The 23,146-nt window shown below is 39.4% G+C and overlaps 2 protein-coding genes across 2 annotated transcripts; one reads left to right on the forward strand and one right to left on the reverse strand.

Annotated features, from left to right (window-relative positions):
• Positions 1 to 68: 68 nt before the first annotated feature.
• On the forward strand, positions 69 to 19,413 carry LOC110066321 (kinesin-like protein KIF14). Its single transcript, XM_020773541.2, has 39 exons — positions 69 to 963; positions 2,390 to 2,621; positions 3,172 to 3,194; positions 3,269 to 3,350; positions 3,522 to 3,620; positions 4,440 to 4,492; positions 5,127 to 5,157; positions 5,605 to 5,712; positions 6,139 to 6,282; positions 6,706 to 6,830; positions 7,232 to 7,330; positions 7,955 to 8,028; positions 8,150 to 8,288; positions 8,582 to 8,645; positions 8,751 to 8,853; positions 9,282 to 9,351; positions 9,466 to 9,509; positions 9,843 to 9,901; positions 10,121 to 10,158; positions 10,551 to 10,685; positions 11,255 to 11,339; positions 11,418 to 11,492; positions 11,822 to 11,908; positions 12,030 to 12,095; positions 12,450 to 12,551; positions 12,675 to 12,747; positions 13,010 to 13,095; positions 13,296 to 13,331; positions 13,683 to 13,787; positions 13,951 to 14,060; positions 14,186 to 14,256; positions 14,451 to 14,624; positions 15,041 to 15,121; positions 15,498 to 15,614; positions 15,944 to 16,122; positions 16,541 to 16,678; positions 16,832 to 16,975; positions 17,305 to 17,385; positions 17,842 to 19,413. The coding sequence occupies exons 1-39, from the start codon at positions 209 to 211 to the stop codon at positions 18,412 to 18,414; spliced, it is 4,860 nt and encodes a 1,619-aa protein (XP_020629200.2). The 5' UTR covers positions 69 to 208; the 3' UTR covers positions 18,415 to 19,413.
• A 629-nt stretch (positions 19,414 to 20,042) lies between these two features.
• Positions 20,043 to 22,651, reverse strand: LOC110066324 (transmembrane protein 163a-like). The gene has a single exon (XM_020773544.2). It carries the CDS (start codon positions 21,630 to 21,632, stop codon positions 20,811 to 20,813), a length of 822 nt encoding a protein of 273 aa, XP_020629203.1. The 5' UTR covers positions 21,633 to 22,651; the 3' UTR covers positions 20,043 to 20,810.
• Positions 22,652 to 23,146: the final 495 nt, after the last annotated feature.

The following is a 23,146-nucleotide window of genomic DNA, read 5'->3' on the forward strand; positions in this document are numbered from 1 at the left end:
TATCACGTGCGGAGTTCTTTACATATGATTGGTTGTTCTATTTCGGAGTCGGCGGATCAGCTTTCAAACTCTGTGGAATTTATTTTCGTGATGATCAATCGACCCGCTGCTGGTTTCGATGCGTTCGTTATTTTGAAACTTGATAGATTATGGATTTTTGGTAATTGTTGCCTTATGTTGTTGGTTTTCTTCGCTTGAAATGTGAAATATGTCTACTCCGACAAAAGCAAGAGGGAAGCGCGCACTGCCGAACGTTCCTCTCAACAGAGCGGCAAGTGTTGATCGCATAGTTACAACGACGCCGAAATCAACCATCTCCAAGAGGACTGATTTTGACTCTGCGTGTGGTGATGTGAAAAAGAACAGAAACTGCAACTCACAGCAGCAGCAAAAGAACGGCCCGATCATGAATTCGAAGGTTTCATCGGAATTGTGTTCTAGAAGGAAAGATCTCTCGTCGAGCGATAGTGGTTCCAATACGAGTTCACCTTATAATTCTCCTCGAGCAACGCGGAAGGGGACCGTCGGACCAGTGGTGGCCAATATTGCAGACAAATTCTCTACTGGTCCTCACAAAACCACGGTAATGGAAGGTAACGAGGCAAAAGAAGAGGCAGGGAGTACTGAGAAAAAGATCGCACGTGTTCTGCCAATGACACCACAATTCATTGAAGAACACCTGATCACGAATCCTGAAGACAAACCTTCGTCCACTAAACATGAGGAAGAGTATTCTTTGAAAATCAATAAACTGCAGTCTGCGTTGGAACTGAATAATGGTAATGCTGTATTAAAGGGCTTGTTGACACCTAAGACTTCCGAGATCAACGCACTCGGCGTTTTACAAGCAAAGATGGCGGGAACACCATCCATTTCAACAACACCACAACAACCGTTCTCCGGCGATGATGGCGAGGGATCGAGTGTGCGGGTTGGTGTAAGAGTGCGACCTTTCTTACCGAGGTAATGTGATACGTTTTGTGTGATAACACGATAACAGCTTACTGTTACTAACAGAAGGCAAATGTTGTGACCGCTTATAAATGAATTTGTTTGTTCTTGGGTATATTACAATGCGCAAGTGTGACAAACTCTACACTTTATATTGATCATCAGCTGATCACGATCATGTTCTATCCAGAATTCGTTGTGCAATGATTGATTTCTTATCGATAAATGTTTGCCCAAACAAAGTTTTGGTGTTGGGAGAAGTTGGTATCGTTTTATTCTTACTGGATGTACATTTTAATTTTGGAAACAATGCAACACGCTTTGACGATAGTGTGTTACATAACCTTGAAGCAATATTGGAGTACTTGGTTTGTAAATCAACGTGCAAATCATTGCTTTCGTGTCACCGCAAAAGAAGAAAGAAAGATGTTGGTCACACGTTCGTATTGCTAAGCATTCGAGCAGGAAGCATCCAAAACGTTTGTTTACACAATTAACATTCTTGTCCAATGACGACTTAATTAAAGCCTCGTTAATTCATTTGTGTCTATTGTATGTGATCGGCACCTTTGTTTCTGTTCATCAAGATTTAAAGATAATTCAAGAACCAATATAAGAGATGAATGGTTGATTTACGATGCTTGTGTGCTATGGAGCTGGCTTACATGCTCTAATTTTGAGTGGTCATTCTCATTGTTTTTTGTCCATCTGCAACAGTTGGTCTTAAGACTTTAATATTATTTAAAAACTCAGTTCCTCAATTGAATCAGTATGACTCTCATAATTTATCTTAAGTATACAAAGTGATGCTATCAAGCACACATGTAAGAAATTATGACTTTTTTCTCGGAAATAGAATTAATAATATTGTAAAATATAGAACTTGAGAAATGCTTCTGTCATTAACCAAATGAAATGAATAAATTATTACAGACCCACATGATAACCACAGGTAACAAAATGCAAAGAGAAAGAGTTTTGTACATATTTATGTATCAGTTAAGCCATAAATTATTGCAAATGCAAACCTGAAAATCAATAATGCACTGCTTTTTCCTACTGACATAACATTTCTCCCGGTATGATGAAACTTCAAACTATAAGGAAAGGTTCTTATAAAAGGGCTATTAGTAAAAGGAAATCTTTGAAGCACGGTTAATGGAGTGTGATGCTTTAGGTCCCTGCTAGGTCGTTATTGTTATGTTATTAGTACAATAGTGAAATGTAATACAACGGATCCTAATGTCTTTCTCATCTCGAAAGAAAAATGAAGACTTTCATCAAGCTACATGAGATCCTTACTTTGTTAAAGGTAGATTTTTGCACAACTCGTGAAATTCAATGCTGACACACTTGTTAGGTATATACATTTAATAATTTATAATTACACCTAGTAACAAAGAACCAAATGTATAAAGTTTTTGTTTTTACTTCACAGAGAAGAAAGTGACCCGAAAGTGAAGCTTTGCATTTCTATGAAGGACAACGAGACAGTAATCACTTCAGATGCTGGAATGGAATACGAATTTGTATATGACTATTCCATTTGGTCATGTGATCCAAATGATGCTCATTATGTTGGACAAGAGAAGCTGTATGAATTGATGGGACGTCCTCTTCTGAACAGTGCATTTGAAGGATATAACACCTGTCTGTTTGCTTATGGCCAGGTAATACATGTACTTCAGTAGAAACAATGATCTAAGGAAGTACTGGTATCAATCACCTTGATTCAGGTGCATAGTTAGGGATTAATTAAAGAGAACAACAGAGTCACTCTGTATTTAAAGTTGAGTCATCGTTTCAACATGGAACTGAAAAAGCAAAAATGATATATTTTTCAATATTAGAGAAGACCCCAAAGTTCGACATCTGAATCAGTAATGATTGACGCATTTATATCTGGGTCGACCTGGCCATTGTATTCCATTACCCCAGTCAAATAGAATGAAAACAACAGAGTGAAATCTAAAATATATTTTACTTCAAAGATTTTGTGTTGAATTATAATTAGCAATTCAATGCAATTAGGATTGACTTCTGAATCAACTGCTGCAGAACTTATTTATTTGAGTCAACTAAAATGTGTATTATTAAATAGGTTGGGCTCATGCAAAGCTCGATGTTTAAACCTGGCTTAAGAATGTTAGTCATTGCAGTTTTAAATCACTCTGGTGTAGGATATTTTTCTAATCAGCTGTTCACATTTTTTTCTTACAGACAGGATCAGGGAAGTCATACAGGTTAGTCACATTAAACAGATTAATTCAAACATGTACAAATGAATTATTTTACATACTTTCTGCTCAATTTTCAGTATCATGGGCCAGGGAGATGAACTTGGTGTTTTACCAAGATTCTGTGAAGAGCTGTTTGACAGGATCAAATGTTGGAATGAGGTGATTTAAATACTGTTCATTTGTAAATGCTACAAAAATTCAAATTCTACTTAGCCTCTTACACTGTACCAAAGAAAAGTTGTCTTTATCATTCAGGGGTTTATAAGACATGTATGAAGACCTGTCAGTATTACTTGCTTTTTTGTGATTTCTTTTATTTATCACGTGCAGCTGCAGTTTACAGTGGAGATAAGTTATTTTGAAATCTACAATGAAAAGATTCATGACTTGTTGGCACCCAATAAGAAGAAGGACAACAAAAAAGTTCAGGTAAATTTCTTAAGCTTGTTATTTGGAAACTCTGTTCAAAGTTTGATGGCATAGTTATGCTAAATAATGACCTGTAAATTGGGCATCCACAACTTGGTATAGGTTTGGCTCAAGCCAACAATCAATAAAGGGACAGGAACAAAAGAAGTAATTTTCCCTACAAAGTAGGCTTTCACAGGACTCCTGGATTGGTGTGTGACATTTTCAGACTGCAGACTTTTAAACTGATATCGTTGTCCATTTCCATTTCTGAGAGATCATAACCAGGCTAACCTGAGAGTTATTCAGGCTAACCCAAGCACTATTTAGGCCTAAATGTAGTCTTCAGTCTGCAATCTGCAAGTGGCATACAGCACAACTGGATACTCTTCTACAGCTATTAAAGCTTGTTGGCAACACTGCAAACTTCAGATTAACACTTAATAAATTTTGTTAAGAATAATAATTGGTGGAAGATGGAGTAGTTGACTACTCTACCTCTTGGCCAATCTGCTGCTGGTGGTAGTTTCTCATTTTCTTACAGTACTCAAACTGGAATTCTCCATTCATAAGCCTCTGTTTACTGCCCAATCACCAGATTTTCTCAGATTTACCTCAGGCGCCTGATCATACCTTTTTAGTACACTTAGACAGCAATCATGTATCAGGCTTGTTTGGTCTTGCTGTGGGTACACGCATCAACCAAACTTTGCCTGCAAAGTATACGAAGAACCTTGGTACCATTAGCTTGTTTAATGTATATTCTGATATCAATACTGTGTTTTGAGTTGCATGGAATCTGACTACAGCTATTTTCATTTCATCTCATTTCTGTTGTAGTTGAAGGTCAGAGAACATCCAATCCTGGGACCATTTGTTCAAGATTTATCCACGTAAGTTAACACTTTGAAATCATTTTCATCTCATCTAAAATGCTTACCAGACAACCTCACTCATTTAACCTCATTTCATTGTCATCATTTATTATAATGAAAATCCTATCTTAGACAGTCTGCTATTGTATTCCAATAAAGTACAAGTAATCTAATAATGTCCATAATATTTGCTTTGATTTAAAAAATAATAATTTCTATTTACAAGGCTAAAAAAAATAACTATTTTTTAGCCTTGTAAATAAAACTTATTTAATCTAATAATATTGTATTCACCTGGTGATGAGCAATGTGAATGTGCTTGGAAACTACATCCCTTTCTTATATTTACATCTTTCCTCAAATTATACATTAGGATGCATGACTACACTGGTCAATACATTTAACGAATGGTAGTCAGGGTTGTTAATACAATGTATGTCTTAAGTCACTTGTTGGCTTGATCTTCACATCCTTAACAAACCTGTTGATTTGTGGGTGAATTGTATCAACCCCAAGCAAGTTCACCCAAAACATCAGGGCCCATCAAGCCTACTCAGTCGGTATTAGGGGTTATGGCTCGTAATGACAGTTTGGTACTATGCTTGATTGACCTTTACAAATATTTTGTCCATTTCATTCGTTTCTTCTTTAGATACACTGCAAGTTCATTTGCAGATGTTGAGGTGAGAAAATCTTAACTGGTGATATTATAGGTGATGCTTAGAAATCTTACTTAACATCTTTAAGTACATGAATTGGCACCTTGGAACTCTTGCACATGGATATTATAAATACCACAATCTAACTGTTTTTTTTTTAACTTGAAAAGTAAGTCAAGGTGGCTTTAAGACATTGTATATTTTTGCTGATGCTAAAAATATCAGTCTTGTTTCCCAGTCTGTTTCTCACATCCTCCAGCATCTGTAAGACTTTGTTTTGAATTAGCTCAAGATTATGTTTCTCCAAAGCATTCGCTTTAGGTTTACTGATGGAAATCCTTTTTTTTTTTCTGAGCAAGTACAAGAAATCATAATGCTCTTCATCTTTAAGATGCAGGCGATGAATTTACTGAAAGCAAATTTGTTTTCTTCTAATGTTTTTTTATTATTATTATTCTGCTTTTATTTTAGTCTTGGCTAGCTGTTGGAAACAGTATCAGAGCTACAGCTGCCACAGGAATGAATGACAAGAGCAGTCGTTCTCATTCAGTCTTTACCATGGTTATGACGCAGACAAGGGTAATTAGTCTAGTTGTAAAACTTAATTATCTGGTATGGGCTGTTAGCACTTAGTAAGTCAGGTAGCTGCACCCGTCAGAGTCTATTCCAGTTTTTATAGCATGATGTGACCAAGAGTATTCGTACTCTCGCTATATGCTAGCCTGTTCTAGGTCACTGATTGTGGTGTCTTGTCAGGTTGCTTGAGAGTATACACCTGGGTGGAGAGAGGGACTTTTCCCAACAGCATACACATACAACATACATACAATCATGTGCTCACTGACCCCAGAGAGTCCTTTTAGTTGAAATTATTTTTCCAACTTTTTTGATAAAATAAGTCAAACCTCCTGTTGCACTGAATTTCAGTGTTAAAAGGCTCTTAGTTAACTCCAGTGACTTCTCCAAAACAGTTTAACTGCAGTAGTATCTTTTGTTTGCCTGTAGACTGAAATATTTGAAGACTCAGAGACACAAATGACGACAGCCAGTAAAATTAACTTGATTGATTTGGCCGGAAGTGAGAGGGCAAGTCAAGTGCTAAACAATCAGGTGATCAAGACAGCAGACACAGCAGCGCTCAGACTCAAGGTAACAATATACACAATTTCTCTATAATTTCAATTTTTTGCATGATGAAGTTGAAGGACACATCAAGATGCAAGGGAAAACAAAACTAACCTTAATATCTTCCATGTAAATTTCTTTCTGAGCTAATAAGGATTATTGCTAGTTTGCTAGTGACTGTTTTGTTGGAGTTAAGTTTAGTGTAAAGTAATAAGGCCAAAAGAATAACCCAAATTCAAAGTAACATCTGGTTAGTGGGAGAACAGGTCACAATTGCTTAATTGTCACCTGTCGGGCAACATTTAGATTTTAGCCATTGCCACATGATAATTAATCAACCAAATAAGAGCAAGTGGCAGATTCAACTTAACTCCTGCATTTCATTTGTCATGCCAAGTAATGCTGATTGCTTCAACTTCATGTTGATGTTGTTGACTTGCATTCCAGGAGGGTGGGAGTATCAACAAGTCACTGCATACCCTTGGTAAAGTCATCTCCCTACTGTCAGACAGGGAAACGGAAAAGGCCAAAAAGAAAATGTACATACCCTACAGGGACTCCACTCTAACATGGTAAGGGTGAAAAGCATGCCTGATGCTAAATCTTTTTCTCATTACTTTAGGTGACCAATATTTCTCCAGATTATGATTAAGTTAGATGCATGTAAATGCACAATGAATTTTCTTTTAGTTCATGTTTTAACTGCTTTGCATAGACTTACGGCCAATCTAGATAGGAAATAGTTGCATTTTCAGATTTCTCTCTATTTATGTGGACTGAAGCAACAAATCGTTGAGGGTTTCCCCCTAGATGACCACGGGGTGTTCTTCCATGAGACCATTGCAGAGTTGACGCTAAAAAGAGAAATGTGATACTGAAGACGTCAGACTACAACTCTCTACCACTTCTCCCTCATTTCGACTCGTTGCACAAAGGACAAGTCAGAGTTTAACGCTGTCACTTCCCTTGACAGGTTACTAAAAGACAGTTTAGGTGGAAACTCCAAAACAGCCATGATAGCAAATATCAGTCCTGCAAGCACTTCGTTTGGAGAATCTCTGAGTACATTACGATATCCTTTTACAAACAGCTATTTTTGACAATGAGACTAAAAACATCGGTCCACTCGCTGATCAGTCACCTCAGATTTTAGCCACCGAGGTGTTTATTAAACTTGGTAGCTGAATAGGGGGGAGAGGTGCATATTTGGGACGGTGCGGTAATTTCACTTTGTTACCTGACATCTCTGAAGTGCCCACGCTACAAACTGTGACCTTGGTAACACCATTTACAAATTACAAATTACAAATAAATCTTTCTCAACTCGCTACTGTTGAAGCTAAACTCGGTATCTTGGAGAGCAATAAATTGGCAAATAGGAGCTTATTGTGTTTTTTAGACAGTACAATAGACGTGTTGTAATGTCCACGGTCCATAAAGGCGAAGAAGAATAGTCAAACAGAAAAAAAAAAGCAAAAACAAAGTACAGGTAAAACTTAGAGCGTATCGTATTAGAGGTAAACTTACCGGAATGCATGGCGCGTATGACGTACTAGACAACTTTAATTGAGGGGTGACGCCTATTGGCATAAGGGCACTGAATCCAGTCATAGGATCGTTATAATGCTCAAAGCTAACTTTTTGTACTGTTTCCCAAACCGTGCATTTTTGCTTTTTTTTCCTTAACTGTTTTCAAATATGCTCAGAGAGCCCGTACAATTGTCAACAGAGCGGTTATCAACGAGGATCCAAATGCAAAGATCATAAGAGGTTTGTTGGAAATATTTTACGCACGCGCTAATGGTGTTTTAACATCGCGGTGTGGCTTTAATTAGCCGTAAGATTGGTATAAGTACTTCAGAATGATGTAGTTTATTTTTTCTCTCGCCAGAGTTGAAAGCCGAGATCGAGAGGCTGAAACTTTCTCATGGAGACGGCAACCAGGAAATAAGTGCAATAGCTCTGGCAGAAGTTGCTCTGTTGAGAGAGAAACTCAAAGAAACCCAATATCTTCTGGCTGAATCAACTCGGTCAGTTAACCATATGTTTTTTGTGGAAACAAGAGATTGTCATTTTTGGTAAAAAGCCCTTGTTATCATACCCAAGACGATTCTGATTCCGACGAATCAGAAAATGCGGGATGTTCTCACGCCAACTGTTCTTTCATGTGCCCACACCCCCTTGCGCTCGCACTTATTCAGGCTTCCGCCATTTTACATACTTACACACAATTGAAAGAACCCTTTGGGGCAGCAAGTCTTTCTCTGGGCGAACTCGGGGATTTATGTAATACTAACTCTTGTTTCTCCGGATCAACATCAAGGAACTGGCAAGAAAAACTTGCGTTGACGGAAAGGAGAAAACTGGAAGAGGCAGAAAAGTTGAAGGTAATGCGAATGGGAAGATATTTAACGAAAATTTTCAAACTTGATTCACCGGTTTTTTGTTCGTGTTTTTGAGCCTATTAAAGCTGTTGTTTCGTTATTTCGCAGAAAGCGGGTATCTCGTTTAAGGTGGATAACCGACTACCGAATCTTGTCAATTTAAACGAAGACCCCCAGCTGTCAGAGATGTTGCTGTACATGTTGAAAGAAGGTATGCGGTAAATCTACAGTGGAGTGTGGTTCACAGAGAGTGAATCAATGTTGATGATAGCACCAACTGCGCGTTTTACCACCCAACAAAAGCCTCCTGTCCCGTATAAAGATGGGATATTCCATATTCTTCAACGCTGTTATATTGCATCGTATGGTGTGTTGAGGCGGAAAACTTCGACCAGTAAACGTAATTAAAACGTGATTCGTGCTGTAACCAATTAGAGAGAACGTGTAGTTTTTCAACCAATCAACGACAAAATCAAAACCAACAGGGACAATTACGCGCTTGGCACCAGTTGCATGTTTTTTCTCCCATTTCTTATTGGTTCGCTCTGTTATCTATGGTTATTGTGATTGGCCAGATATGATCTATTACTGATTTAAAAACTGTTCTGACTACTTTAAAATCAAATTGCTTGTTTGTAGGGGAGACGACAGTAGGTCAGCATGATCATGATATTAAACTGAATGGTGCTCTTGTGGCAGAGTCTCATTGGTAGGCTTTTGATTAATCAAATAGCTGTTTGCTTGTGCTTTCTTTTTCCATTGAAAGACCTTTTCTAGCGCAGGTGAAATTGTGCGTATTTTAATTTTACGAATTGTTTTTCAGTGTCTTACGAAATGAGGGAGACAAGGTTACTGTATCACCAATAGGTAAATTACTTCCACTTGATATTGTTTTCAATTCTTCAATCTCCAGCGATGGTCAATTCTCAACTTTTCAAAAATTCCAGTGAAGTAGGGCCAATGGAATGAATTGCGCCATCATCTCAGAAACACCGCCGAGTGATAAAAACTTAATTCTGCCTACTTGAATACAGCACATAGAGCAGCGAGGTTAAGTTTGATGTTGGTTTTGCGTCTAGAGCAATTTTAAATCTATTCCTTTTTACCGCTTTTTGTCGACTGTCGCTTATTCGTGTTCAAAACAAGTGTCCGCGCAAATACAAATGCTGTAATTTGTTCTGACACAGAGTTTTGTTTTAGGAGATGCGCCGACGTACGTCAATGGTCAGCTGATTGTGGAAGAGACAATACTTCATCATGTAAGTGATCGCAAATTGACTGTCGATATGTGAGTAATATTAGCTTCTGGCATGCCGATAAATTTCCGGTTATAAGCCCTGGGCGTATACAACTTCATTAGGGGTTTGGGATGGGCTTATAAACAGGACGCTAATAACCGGTACGCTAATAAGTAGTGTACTTCTCAATTTACGGCTTTGCTCATCCACATTATTTGTTTATATATCTTATACTTGTAGGGCGACCGTGTTGTTATTGGAGGCGACCACTTTTTCAGGTATATAGAGTTTTTTGTGTTGTTTTGCTTCGTTTTTCTTTAAAATTATAACAGTTCGTCTTCCTTTTTCCCGAAAATGCCGGAAACGGATCTTGGAATATTTGGCGATTTTAAGCCCGATCTGGCTGGAATCTAAATTCTCTGCCAACATTTCAAAAGGCTTGATTGTGTGTGTGTGAGTGAATTGAAAAGTAGGTACTTGTGAAGGTACATGCGGCTACTGTGACAAGGGGTGACAAGGTGTTCGCAATGCTTGTCGGCGCACGTATTACAGCCACTTACCTGTCCTTGCAGCTAGTTTTATCCCCTTGTTTTTACGTATTTCTTGCGGGTCGAAACCTGCAATTTATGTTTTCTTTTCTGCGCCAAATGCATTGTTGATTGTATTGTAGGTTAAACCATCCTAAAGAAGTCAGAAGGAGAAAGATGAGTACTTCTGCGGCCCCAGAAGGAAGTAATCAAGAACCTTTAGTCGTTAAAGACTTTGAGTTTGCAAGGAATGAATTAGCACAAGCACAGGACGCAAGGTGAATATCACAGAGTGGTGTTTCCGTGACATACAAAGAGTGCAATGAACCTGTAATCAGAGCTGGCGGCAAATTGTGTTATTTGTCGCAAGCACTGGAAAGCGTGACGCTTGTGGTAAACGTGGAAGAGATAATCTCTTCTCTGATTGGTTGGAGCGCTTTGTGCTAGCCAATCAAGTATACTAGTGGTGCTTCCATTATGCCAGAGATTCCGGAAATTTCGGTCAGAAGTCAAATGGAAAGGTCGGCTTCGGTTTAGTCCGACCGGAATATATGGGACCACCTCCGTTCCATTTTGACAAATCAGTTCATTGCCCTACTTCTCTCCAGTAGATTTCACTTATGTAGGAAATTCGGAAAAGGAATGAAAAATGGTAAGAGCCATCCCTCTTGGTTGGCCCGGTTTGATCGGAAAATGTCGTTCCATTTTCCTCGGGTATTCCCAGCGGACTCTGATCGGTCGGTCTGGCATAATGCAAAGCACCCTGGCCGTAATAACGAGGTGACTAGGCCGCATTAACGTGGTGACTCTTAATGCATTTTAATCGCTTGTGCACTTCTCATCACAGGCTTCAAGCTGAGTTAGAAGAAGCCAGAGAAGAGGCGAGAATCAAAGCACAGGAGGAAATCGTCGTTCGAATACAGGAAGCTAAGGTAATAATTGTCACAATGGATAACTCTAAACGAATCCAGCATTTCAGAAGGTAATTTGTGTTTGCTTTTGTCGAGCAGGAGGCCGCTCAACAGGAACTGTCGCAACAGAGGGAACAGTACGAGGAACGAGTTACACATCTCCATGAAGCTATGGTAAGTGCTGTCAAAAATCGCTATTCTTATTGTGCGTCCGCGATAGAAAAAACATACTGACCATTTCACCAGTAAAGGCATTGACTGATGGTTGTTATATATATCAAGAGCACCAGGTATAATGAACCGAATATCCAGAACTGAGTAGGTCTGTTAAACCGATATTACATGGTACTTCTTACACTTTGGATGCGCTATTGAGATCGTGACGCGCCAAGAGTTTTCGTCCTACTCTGTATTTGACAAAAGTGGCTGGCGTCTAAGACGTTAATAACAGCGTAGAACTGGACTAAACTATCTTTTAAACAGCAGCTTTTTTATCTCAATAGGAATCTCTCACGACAGAAAAGAAAGAAGCTGAATTGTCAAAACAAACAGCGGTGGAAAAGATTTCTGAACTAGAAGCACACAGACTGGTAGGTCTAATGTGCCGGTATAAACTTATCGTATCCATGTTGAACAAGCCATTTGATCTTTTTCATTTTCACGCTGCTTTTATAATTGTGTGGCTTAATTTGTCTTTCAACTTTTTCTCAGCTATTGGAGCAAGAAATCCTGAACAACAGAAAAAGGTTACAAATGGAAGCTCTAGCCGCCAAACAGGTCAGTATGCTGATTAGAATAAACACTTGGCTCATAGTCTGCAGCTGATTAGAAAGAATAAAACTTTCCTTGACAAAGCAAAAGAGCAAAACTAGGGAACAACATGCATTCTTCAACTTAGGTGAATCGAGTTGAAGAATTGGTACACAAAAAGGAAGCAGGGCGCGAAAAAACGAAGGGACGGTATACTTCCTCTCTGTGTCTTGTCCTCTCCCTAACCTCGTTCCGAGAACGAGGTTGCTCTCCCCTCCCCCATTTTCTTCTCGTCTCGCGCGTCGCCTTTTGCCTTCGTATAACAGCGTAAACAAGCTATAGGACTTCAATGATATGAAACCAACACTGTCGCATTTACAGGCTTTGGAAGAAACCAAAATGAACCAGGTTCGAATTATGACAGAGTTGGAGAAAGAAAAGAAGAAAATGCAGGATGATGTACAGAAACTAAAAGATGCTAAGGTAAAAGCACACCTCAACATTGCGTGATTTTGGTATTTTGGTTATTTTTGCAAAAAATATCCTTTCTAAAGAAGCTTTTTTTACATTCGTTGTTGCGATAACTTTTTTATTTTATTTTCCAAGCAAAACCGCGAAAAGGTGAGAGAGGAGTTTAGGGCGTCTTTTAACAGCATTGGAAGGAAAAATTCTCTAGCTGGTAAGCTTGCTGTAATGTTATGGAACTAGAAAATGTCCTCTTTTTGGTGGTGAACCAGCATGATAAGAGAGTACTAGAAGGGATTTAAAGAGATTTAAAACTGGGTCATTACCTGATTTTTGTTAGTAAGGTGGCCATTAATTAACTGTAGGAGTGAAATTAAAGAATAATCTAAAAGTACGACTTAACACTTTACCTTTGCACATGGTTGCGAAAGGTGATAATGTTCTCCTCATCTGACTAATTGTGATGACTTCTGCAGATGATCCGAACAAGAAGGAGCTGTTAAGAATCACCATGTCTTTAAGAGAGGCCAACAAGATCAGCCAGAGCTTGTCAAAACACATCGTAAGTGATAACAAGACAGTCAGTCACCATTTACTCGAATTCCGTGTATAAAAGTTTCTCAATTCAGACTTCCACCATCCACCCAGATCCTTCTATTCGCTAATTTTACCTTTTCTTAAAAGGTTCCTGTGAATTGCATCTCAGTATCATCCTCTGTACCCTTATGTTAAGTTCTAAGGCTTTCTTTAATTCCATTGCAGACCTTTAGCCGGGATGATGTTTTTGTCGACGGCAAGGTAACAAAATCTCTCTTGTGTTTGTCGTGGAGAACGTCTTTGCTCGTGAAAAGTGCAAAACATATTACGTGTGGGATAACCGTCAGTCATTCAAGATCAAAACGCTTTTCTTTATCGCTTTCTTATCCTAAAACTGTAGTTTGTCGTGTCCTTTTAAATAAGCATACTCCAGACCTGTACCGCACTGACTACACTGTGGAGTATGGTCATTACAAAGCTAAAATCAGTTTTTGTGTTACCTCGCATATCCAGATGGTGACAGAAGGAAACTTTTAATTCTTGCTTGATGTTGCAATGTTCAGTTCACTCTAAATCGATGCATAACGTTTTAACGTTTTGCTGTATCTACAGTCAGAAATGAAGATTCGTTTGAACAACACGAAGAAAGGTCTGACGACTGTGTGGTCTCTGGAGAAATTTCAAAGCGCCTTGGAGCAGATGAGAGAGCTGTATCAGGTAAGAAACACTCCCAGATCAGTGAAACGTACTAGTGTCCCCAATTAGTCTATCTAGGCTAAACACAGACACTTAAATAAAGATTTTACTTACTTACTTACTTTTTCATGCTTTCTGACAAATAAATTTTCTGTTGTCAACTCTGTTCTTCTTTTCCGAACAGCAACGCGATAACGACAGCGTATCAGGGGAGTCTGGTGACGAAGTTGATCCTTTCAATGACCCGGATGATAAATGGGAGAAGGATTTCAAACTGGACTCGTCCAGTAGCAGGTTTGTGAGACATTGTGATGAATACTAAACTGACAAGTAGACTCTAGTAGTAGTTGTGCATGTGTCATAGACTGTCAACTGTGCATTTCACTTACACGACCACGTGACTGTATCTTCCTCCACAGACGTATTTCATCTCTCAGTAGTTCAGGATTGTCGTCTCGTGCCAGGTCGTCATCAGCGGGAAAACCACAAGGTACGTCATGTAATACACAGTAAACTCTGATGCAATTTTGCGTTTTGTTTGCAGAACGATATGGGTTGGCAAAAGTTAACAATTTTAAGTCTCTGACAACAGTAATGGTACTTTTGAACGGCGTTGGTATTTGTTTGGTGTCGTCAAACATCAACCTACGTTTTAAGACTGCACTAAGGCAAATTTTTTTTCAGGATTTTCTTCAAACAAGGCTGAAAGTATCTTTGCCAAGTATCGTAATCAACAGAGCCAAGGCTCGTCATCCTCAGATGCCTCCGAGGTCCCTTCTGAGGACCCAGAGACTTCACCCGAAAGGCCTGTTGTAGAGACATCCAGCAGACCTCCTGTGGCTCCTTCCACTAGACGAAGTAAGCGCATTTTTATCTAATTTACTTCCGTTATATCTTCACTTAGGTTGACCAGTTAATAAAGTAAACAAGATTAAGGGGAGCATAAGAAGGAATATTCCTTAAAATACTGTATAGTTGAGCGGAGCAGAGTAAGTTGTGTTCGCTGTTACAAAAATTTATACCATGCCAAAGAAAATAAAGCTAACCAGAATACAGGAAAGCCATTGTATATTCGACGGTCTCCCATCGTGCGCGTATGTTGCACTGATTATGCTGGCCACGGTATTTTCTATAGAATAACTAATATGTATTCAATTCTCATAATGACGTCTACTCTATCAAGACTACAGGGCTTAGATTTTCTCTTGCCACTGTAAGTCTATCGGATAATTCCTTCGTCATGAATGTAGAATTCACCTCTCTTTTGATTGCAGTGAGCGAAACAAGAAGACCTGGACCATCCGTGTCAAGGTTATGTAGAGATTCATTGAAGAATCAGCTGGCAACTTTAAAAGGTATGCTATAAAACACAAACTACAGATCAAGCTAAATTACAAGTTCAGTGTGCTAGTTCATATGTGTTCTTTAGCGTGAAGAGCAATCTATTTTCCTTAGCAATATAAGTCGAACCTAGTTACGTTACAACGAAACCCGTTAAACCGGAAAGACTTGAATTACTTCTTGTGTTGCGAATTATCAGAGGACGCAAAACATGCCGGCCTAATGAGCGGGCATTGGTTTCGGGTCAAGAGGTCTGGGTTCCAGCGCTGACCAGTGTTCGTTCGGTTGTGTTATTAGACTAGACACTTTACATTTACAATGTTTCGAGTTGCTAGCAGTGAAATGGAATCGATATTGAATGGCCATGGTTATGGTATGTTTGTTCTTTAGACATGTCTGATCCGTTTAACGAGCCATTGTACGAGAAAGTATTAAGAAGCGTCAAGGACCTCAGAAACAGTGTAACAAGCATTGTGAAAGCGCAGGGTAAAACGTCTTCTGTCGGAGGTCAGTAAAGTCATTTCTGTTGATAGTTCTTTCAGTTGCAGTTTGTGTCTACCCAGATAGCCTGCGTCATCGAAGTCTACATCGTCTACATAGACCATTTTACATTTTTTGTAAAACTGGCAAGTCTGAGGTCCTATATTTCTATGAGTTTGCAATGGATTCTTATGAAATTCCACATATTTACTAAATTCGGTATGATTAACCATAATCGTTGAGTGGTCTCGTCCAGTGTTTAAGTTGCTGTCTTATGGATAGTCTTGTTGGTTTGTTTTTGTTTTTGTGTTGTTATTGTCCTTACTCTACACTGATCGTTTTCTTTTAAATGTCAGGAATCCAAAAAGAAGTTCCTCAGTGTTGTCTTGCCGCCACGTTGGCCTTACAAGTTCTTATTGAGCATGCGCGAATATGGGGCACTTCAGAAACCAACAACGTGCACTTTACTGAGCTGAGCTCACAACTGCTTGACACTGTCAAGCGACTAGCTGGTCACGTGATCGGTATTGTTGAGGTACGAGCATTTCTTGTGTGACCTGTGAACATGCTATTGCTAAATATGCTGTTGAAATTTACTTTTGGTGAGATTTTACTGTTTTCCACTATTGTACTAGTATCGTGGTGTTCGAGGGAAGGAAGGGATCTCAATTTAAACGTAGTCTTATTTTCAGAATAACGAGATTCGTGAATTCGTGACAAACCTATGTTTTCTCGCATCGGCTGATTGTGGTTTTATTGTAGTCGAACAACTCTTAATCCTAATTGGCTGTAACGCGTCAAATGGTAGACTAGTTAGTAGAAATTATTTAAATGTTTGTCGATGCCAAAAGAAGAAACAGCTAAAAACGTTGGGCCTGGAACAAAATAAAAGAGGGCAAATCCTGAGGAGTAATCAATTTTTCATTCGGTGCTTATCGTTATTTTTCCTCTAGACTCTTGATGGATCGACCTCAAACATGGACGGTCTATTCTCGGCTTTCAATGATGACGTCAGACACATTGTTCGTCACACGGCCAAAATGGCGGTTCTTTCATCACATGAGGAACAAGCAATAGACTGGAACGACTCGGTGAGAGATTTTATCACACGGCGAGAGGGGCGGAGTAAACCACGCATTTTTAATTGTTTTCCCGTGCCTCCTTTATGGTTCTAGTTTCATAAACCATCTATAATATTTCTTTCGTTGTAGTGGAGTACTAATCAAGTTGTCTTCTTGTTTCAGACTGAAAATGATAACGAGTTAAACAAGGCGTTTATTGAAGGACAGGACATGTCCTTGGAAATATCTGTGCGTGATTCCATTTCTGTCATATCAGAAATTCAGGAAAAACTTCAGACAGACACTTTAGACTCCTGCAATACTGAGGTGCGTGAAAGGAAACCGTTGTTGTGCGCTGTAGTGGTCTGTCTGCTAGGGTTTTGATTGGTTCATATGGTTTGATTGACATACACGCGCTATTAAATTTCTCTTCATCCCCTCTGCCATGCCAACCTCAGGTTTAAAGGAATCGCGAGTCAGCCTCCTGTTCAGACATTCTTTTAGCTCGTCATGAATTCCTTCCCAACAGAATGTCTGCGTAGAGGCTAACCGTGAATTGGCTTTTAGTGTTTTCTTCATTTGAGCTTTTGTAGGACTACATTCCCAGCCTTTTCACGGATCAGAAGGCTGACCAATTCATCTTTCTTTTATTTAAGGTGGAAAGAGAAATAACTGAAAATGTGCTCTCACTTATACGAACCACTGGCGATTTTATTCACCAAGGACGAGAAGTACAGGTAATTTCAGATCACTTCCGCTTTCGGTCCGAGTTATACGAACATGACCAGTCTTTGATTGCTATTGTCTGACAGAATGAGCATTTCTGAGCACTCCGAAACTGAGGTGTTACATAAGACCATGTTATGTTACTTAGCAACCAGAACCTCTTACCAAAACCATGCGCTCAGTCCTAAGGAGACTGAGTCGAGAGACAAGATTCAACTGACAGGGTATCCGACAGGGACGTAATTGGAAGAGCAGTGGGCGTTTTGAACGCAGTGGCGATCTCGGTTTAAGATGGCCTAGATTTAGAATGTCGATAAGCGGTCTGCTGGATTCAGCAAGGTTTGGCAAAAAAAGATAGAGTTTAATAGTACGGGTCTCGTCTGCTGGCAAACCGGCACCATTTGTCTGGGTCTGTATCACATTTATTACCGTATTCGTCTCTTTTTTGTCTTTTTCTGTTTCTTCAGATGCAGCTTGTCTCAACTTCGAACGAAAATAACCGGAAGGACACAGGGAGAAATCGGCTGATTTCTGTGAGGAAGTTCGTAAGCAGTGTGAACACGCTGCTACAGAGGACAAGAGACTTAGCTTCAAACGTACGCAAGGCTTGTGAAGATATGGACCTCGAGAAACTCGTTTCCTTGCCTGAGGAAATATCAACGTCGGCAGGAAATATCGTGCGGCAAGAACGAGCGTTTATCGACACGGAGTATTCAGCTGCTGTGGGGACTAATCAAAACATTTTGGATGAAATGGAGTATTTAGAAAAGAAATCCAATGATGTTGAACTAGCCGCTGGAGACTTGAGGAAAGTTTTGACGAGATTTCTGTTTCTTAGTCCGCCAAAGTCCTTACAAAAAAGAAGGAACTTCAGAGTGTTTCGAACTGGCAAGGATGATTCGGACGAAGACACGCACTCTCCGTCGACTCGTCGGTCAAACCATGTTAGGACTCCTCTGGCGTCTAGGAGTAGAGATTTATATAGCGGAAAGGAATCAAAAAGTAGTCGAAAACTATGGAGCAAAGAATCACCAATTTAGCAAAAAAAACATTTTCGATTAAGCAGAGGTGAAAAGAAACACTCATTACCGTTTGCTTTATAGAACAGGCTCGTTAAAAATGGTACGAAAGACGAGTTTGTTCTCAACGACACTAAATTTAAGGACGGTGCCTACTAAACACAAAGGTTTTTGCGCCAAATTAGGACCACGCGGAAAAAGTAGATCTTTGCAAGGGCTATTGGAATTTTATTGATCTTTTTTTGAAAACTTTTACGGTGCCCGTTACATCTTTTCCTGTCACCTCCCCAGTAAGTAAAACATTTGCGTATCTCGCACTTGTTTTGCGGGCACACTATGCCATCTGCAGGTACATGTTTACAGCTGGATTTCAGCATAATTCTCGACAGACAACAGCTGGTGTTTCAGCTGGAAGACGTTAACAGTTAGTGGTTAGCGATATGCTGCTATTCTGGTGTTCCTGTTTTAAGTACAGGTTTATTAGACTTGATTTGGTCACGGCAAGAAAATTTTGCTTTCATTTTAGTCGTGTACTTGGTAGAGTAGTTGATTGCGGCAATGTGAACCCAACGCGCGCCTGGCGCCTAAACCATGCCTTGCGTGATGCGCAGAACGTGTGCGCACTAACAAAAGTAGGCACCGCCCTTAATTTACTAAAGAAAAGTTGGTTGAAATGCAGCTGAGCAGTTCAAAGGAACAACGGCTATATAGAAACAAATGTGATGTATAGACTAAATGTGGTGACGGCCTGCGAATAGTCGTCTGGATATAGTGTGGTGGTACTGGCGAGTGTGTGAATATGTGAGGGAACGGGTGGGGAGAAAGTGTGACTGTGGAAAATTATCGAGAGAGGGATTAACGAGAGAGTGAATTTATGTGAGAGGGCCTGAGCTCGAATTTCCCTCTATGGCCTAGATATAAAGATCTGCAGAGAATGACTGGTAACGAATTTCCTTATGAATCACTTGGTGAATGTATAGAACAAAAATAAATGTATAACGAGAAACGCCTAGAAGCAAACTGTCTCGTGTGCTTTTTGTTCCTCATTGTGGTATTGTGGTCTTTCGTCACTTTCTTAGAACGCTAATATATAGATTTAGCCAAGCCTAAAAGCGGAGCCCCTGATTACAATAATTAACCATTACAGAAAAGGGGATATTTTTCCCTGGATCAGAAACCCAAAAATTGATCAATTGTGAGCATGAGATTGTTTAGCGTGTGGTTTCACTATTTTTTTTACCCAAGATTGTACCCAAAATTTTTGAAATCGATGGGTTACCAAATTTTCTAAGATATGGGGCTCCGCTATGAAACCAAAAAAAAAAAAAAAAAACAGAAAAAATCATGAACTCTAGCACCCAGGGGAGTGCACATTTTGATCGGGAGACAGTTTCCAACCAAAGCTTGAAAATATAGTTTAAAAAAATGAGCGAATTCGTACAAACCAGTTGCAATGAAACCTTGAAATCATGAAAAGCAGTTAGCTTTAGAATACTTAATCGTTACAATGGCAGGTGTCGAGGGGAATTTGATTTCCAATAAAAATTAAACTCCTGCCTATTTGAATTAACTCAATATTTCCTGTGGAAAATCGCGTAAATTCAGAGTGAGAGTGCAGAATCGACTACTGATGTCAAATGACACAGACCTTTCTCCGTCATGTGAAACTTTATTTTGTACAGTTAGTTTTACAAGTTGGCAACATTAAACGTTGGGTGCTTACCATTTGTCAGCGGAATAAACCGGTTGGGATGACCGTTGAATAATGATAACGGTTTTTTCAAAATCAGCAAACCAACCGCACGAGATGGCGCTTACCATTTGCAATTCGATTTCTCGTAATTGTTTTCGGTTGATGAGAGACTGGAAACTGGAAAATTTAGCAAATGGTAAGGAAATTTCCACCGTTCCGTTCCGAACGGAAAAAGAAGGACTACCTCTGGAGGTAGCCTACAATTTCCGAACGGATTTTCCGGAAAATTACTGTTCCATTTGACTTTCAACCGAAATTTCCGCATTTTTTTGCTAAATGTTAAGCACCCGTTGTGTCCAGTTTTACATCATGATCAGTCTTGCACTGTCGGTCATTTCCATTATGTTCTTTTTAGGGTAAATCGGCGGGAAAAACCATACATTTTCAGTTCAAGTTTTTAAAATACAGTTCTTTTACTTACATTTAAATCGCATACATTTTGAATTTAAACTGAACTAAATCGAAATTTAGGAGAAAAAGCAAAGGCATATGAGGCAGGTGTTTTGTTAGCTTAAAAGGCATCCGGAATAAATTTAAAATCTTACAGCGGAAAAAAATATATGTATTTGTCTAAAAAAAATAAATTAGAGAAAAAAAACCGCGATCTACTGTGAGCCCCGTTAAAGAAAAGAACTTAACTTAATTAATGTTTGTGTTTCTCTCTTCAAAACAGTTCGTATTCCTCGGGTACTCCAAATTTCTCTTTCTTCCACACTATTTTAACAATAATCAAGCAACCATAACAGAAAGTAATAAAGGCGATGGCTAAAGCAATGCCGGAGTCCAGCCACCATGTGGAATGCATTTCACTGTAGATGATGGTGCTTATGATCAAGCCTAGCGCCATTGCTGCCCCGCATGCGGAATCTATCGCGTCGATCCTTAACGCCACACTCTGTAGCTTATCAGCAATGCGGTATTTTAGCCAGAAGAAAGCGGAATAACACAGGAATCCGACCACTGAAATAGCAAGGAGAGCGATTGTTCTTCTTGGCTCCAAATCGCTGACAAGGAACTCTATCGCCCTGGCGAACATCATTAGCGCAGATAAGATGAAGCAGACTGCTATAACTACACAAGCCGTGCGCTCTTTACCGGGACCCAAGTCGCCGTTAACTCCTCGGTAGAAACGCCACACGATCATACCTGAAGATACAACGCCGAGCATGGCGTCGAAAGCGATGGCGAACGCCGCAGAACTCTCAGAATATCCCGAACTGACAAATGAAGCAATGCTGAGCATAAGCGTAACGTACATGGAGGCGAAAGACACGGCTAAAGCCGCACGCCGCCATCGCTGCTTTTCCTGCGTTGAAAGTTTGGTTTTCTTCTGTTTAGTGTCGTCGTCGTAAGGCGAAACGCAGGGAAAAGTGCCAAAATCGTCTTGAGGATTTGTCGGTTCTGTGGTAACACTAATCGGCGTTACTTCTTTGTCAAGCATTGGAGTTTTCATAGATGCATCGCTGTCGGCTCGTGCCTTATCCATGTTTCTGTCCTTTCCCAACTCCAGCTATTAACGTTGTTGTCTCTTGACCGGTAAATCTGATTTTACTCTGTTTCAATCGATAATTTCAGTTTTCGAGAGGCTTTGAGAATTCTCGGCTTCAAAACCGTTTACGTTCCTTTCAAAGTGAACTTCAATCAGTTGCTACATCTCAGAGGGTAATTTTCTATAATCCATTTGGTCTGGATTTATACGGTGAAGACGAATAAGCATTTACAGTTGTCATTAATTTTCCATAGAAACATTCAGTTTGTGATTTACCGACCAGTGTGTTATCCAGCCAGGTTGAGTTGCCTGTTCCAGTCTTACTAATGCAGTAGAAGAAAATTCTTTCTTGACGAACGGTGGACTTCCTCGTCACTTTTCGAAAGAGGAAAAAATGTGGTTTTCTTCTGGGTAAATAAATCGCCACAGGAAAAGTTAGATCCGTACTGAATCTAATGTGTAAATGGACGTTGATCGATCAGCGATTTCAATTAAATATTCATATTAGCGAACTTCGTGAAACAAGAAAATGTTAAAATTTAGTTCCGAGAAAAAGTAGATCGCGGTGGACACCTCGATTGAAATTCGACAATACCGTCTCCAACTGATTTCAAATGTTTTGTTAATTTGCCTTCTCGCGGTCCTTCCCCGCAAAATACAATTAACGAGTGAAATTAAAATGCAGAAATCGCGAAAAATATAACATCGTTTGCGTTATAACGAAGAATGGAGACTTAGAGGCAGGTGTTGTGCAATGATGCTATTGGAAGATAGTGTGATTTATTACTTATGGACTCAAGACTTTAGCCAATGAAGTGAAATCTCATCGGAACTACCGTCAAGGCTGTCTTGTCTCCCTCTATCTCCCAACACCCACTCTTTTGGCTAAAAAAAATAAAAATTCAAGATGGCTAAACGTAAATTTTTCATTACCTAAATAAGTCTTGATATTCTTTGATTTCGCAGTCAACGTATTATTTTTAACTGAAGACGACGTGGAAAGAAACGTGTCGAATCAACGGCTGCAAAGATCAGACAAAACAATGGAGAAACTGAAACATAGGCGTACGGGCACCTTCGGACTTCTGCAGGGGGGTTGACCTTCTTACCCGAAAAAAAATTACACAATTTCCGAATGGGTGAGTGTTAAAATAGGGATACAATCGCACTCAAATTGCAGTGAAATAAAAAGGTTCACAATTCTCAAGTCCAACGAAACTGCTATAATTTCAAAAATAGTTATTTTGAAACCTCGTGTATTCTATGAACTTTTATTTTATTAACTATTCATTTATTTATTTTACGCAGGACCCATGTTGATAGCAGTTTTTGTAACTGAAATGGTCATCCTGCATAAATATATTTATTTATTATTATTTTCATATAGTAAAATCTGCAACTTATAAAAAAGTTATTTCTTCCTCGTACGAAAACTTCAAGAAAAATATAGAATTTAAAACGGCTGTTTGTGGAGCCGTTTCAAAACGGCTCTTCAAAACCACTAGGCAAAC

The sequence above is a fragment of the Orbicella faveolata genome, unplaced genomic scaffold, assembly GCF_042242905.1.
Source record: "Orbicella faveolata isolate gen_17 unplaced genomic scaffold, um_ofav_v1 contig_36, whole genome shotgun sequence".
NCBI lineage: Eukaryota > Metazoa > Cnidaria > Anthozoa > Scleractinia > Merulinidae > Orbicella > Orbicella faveolata.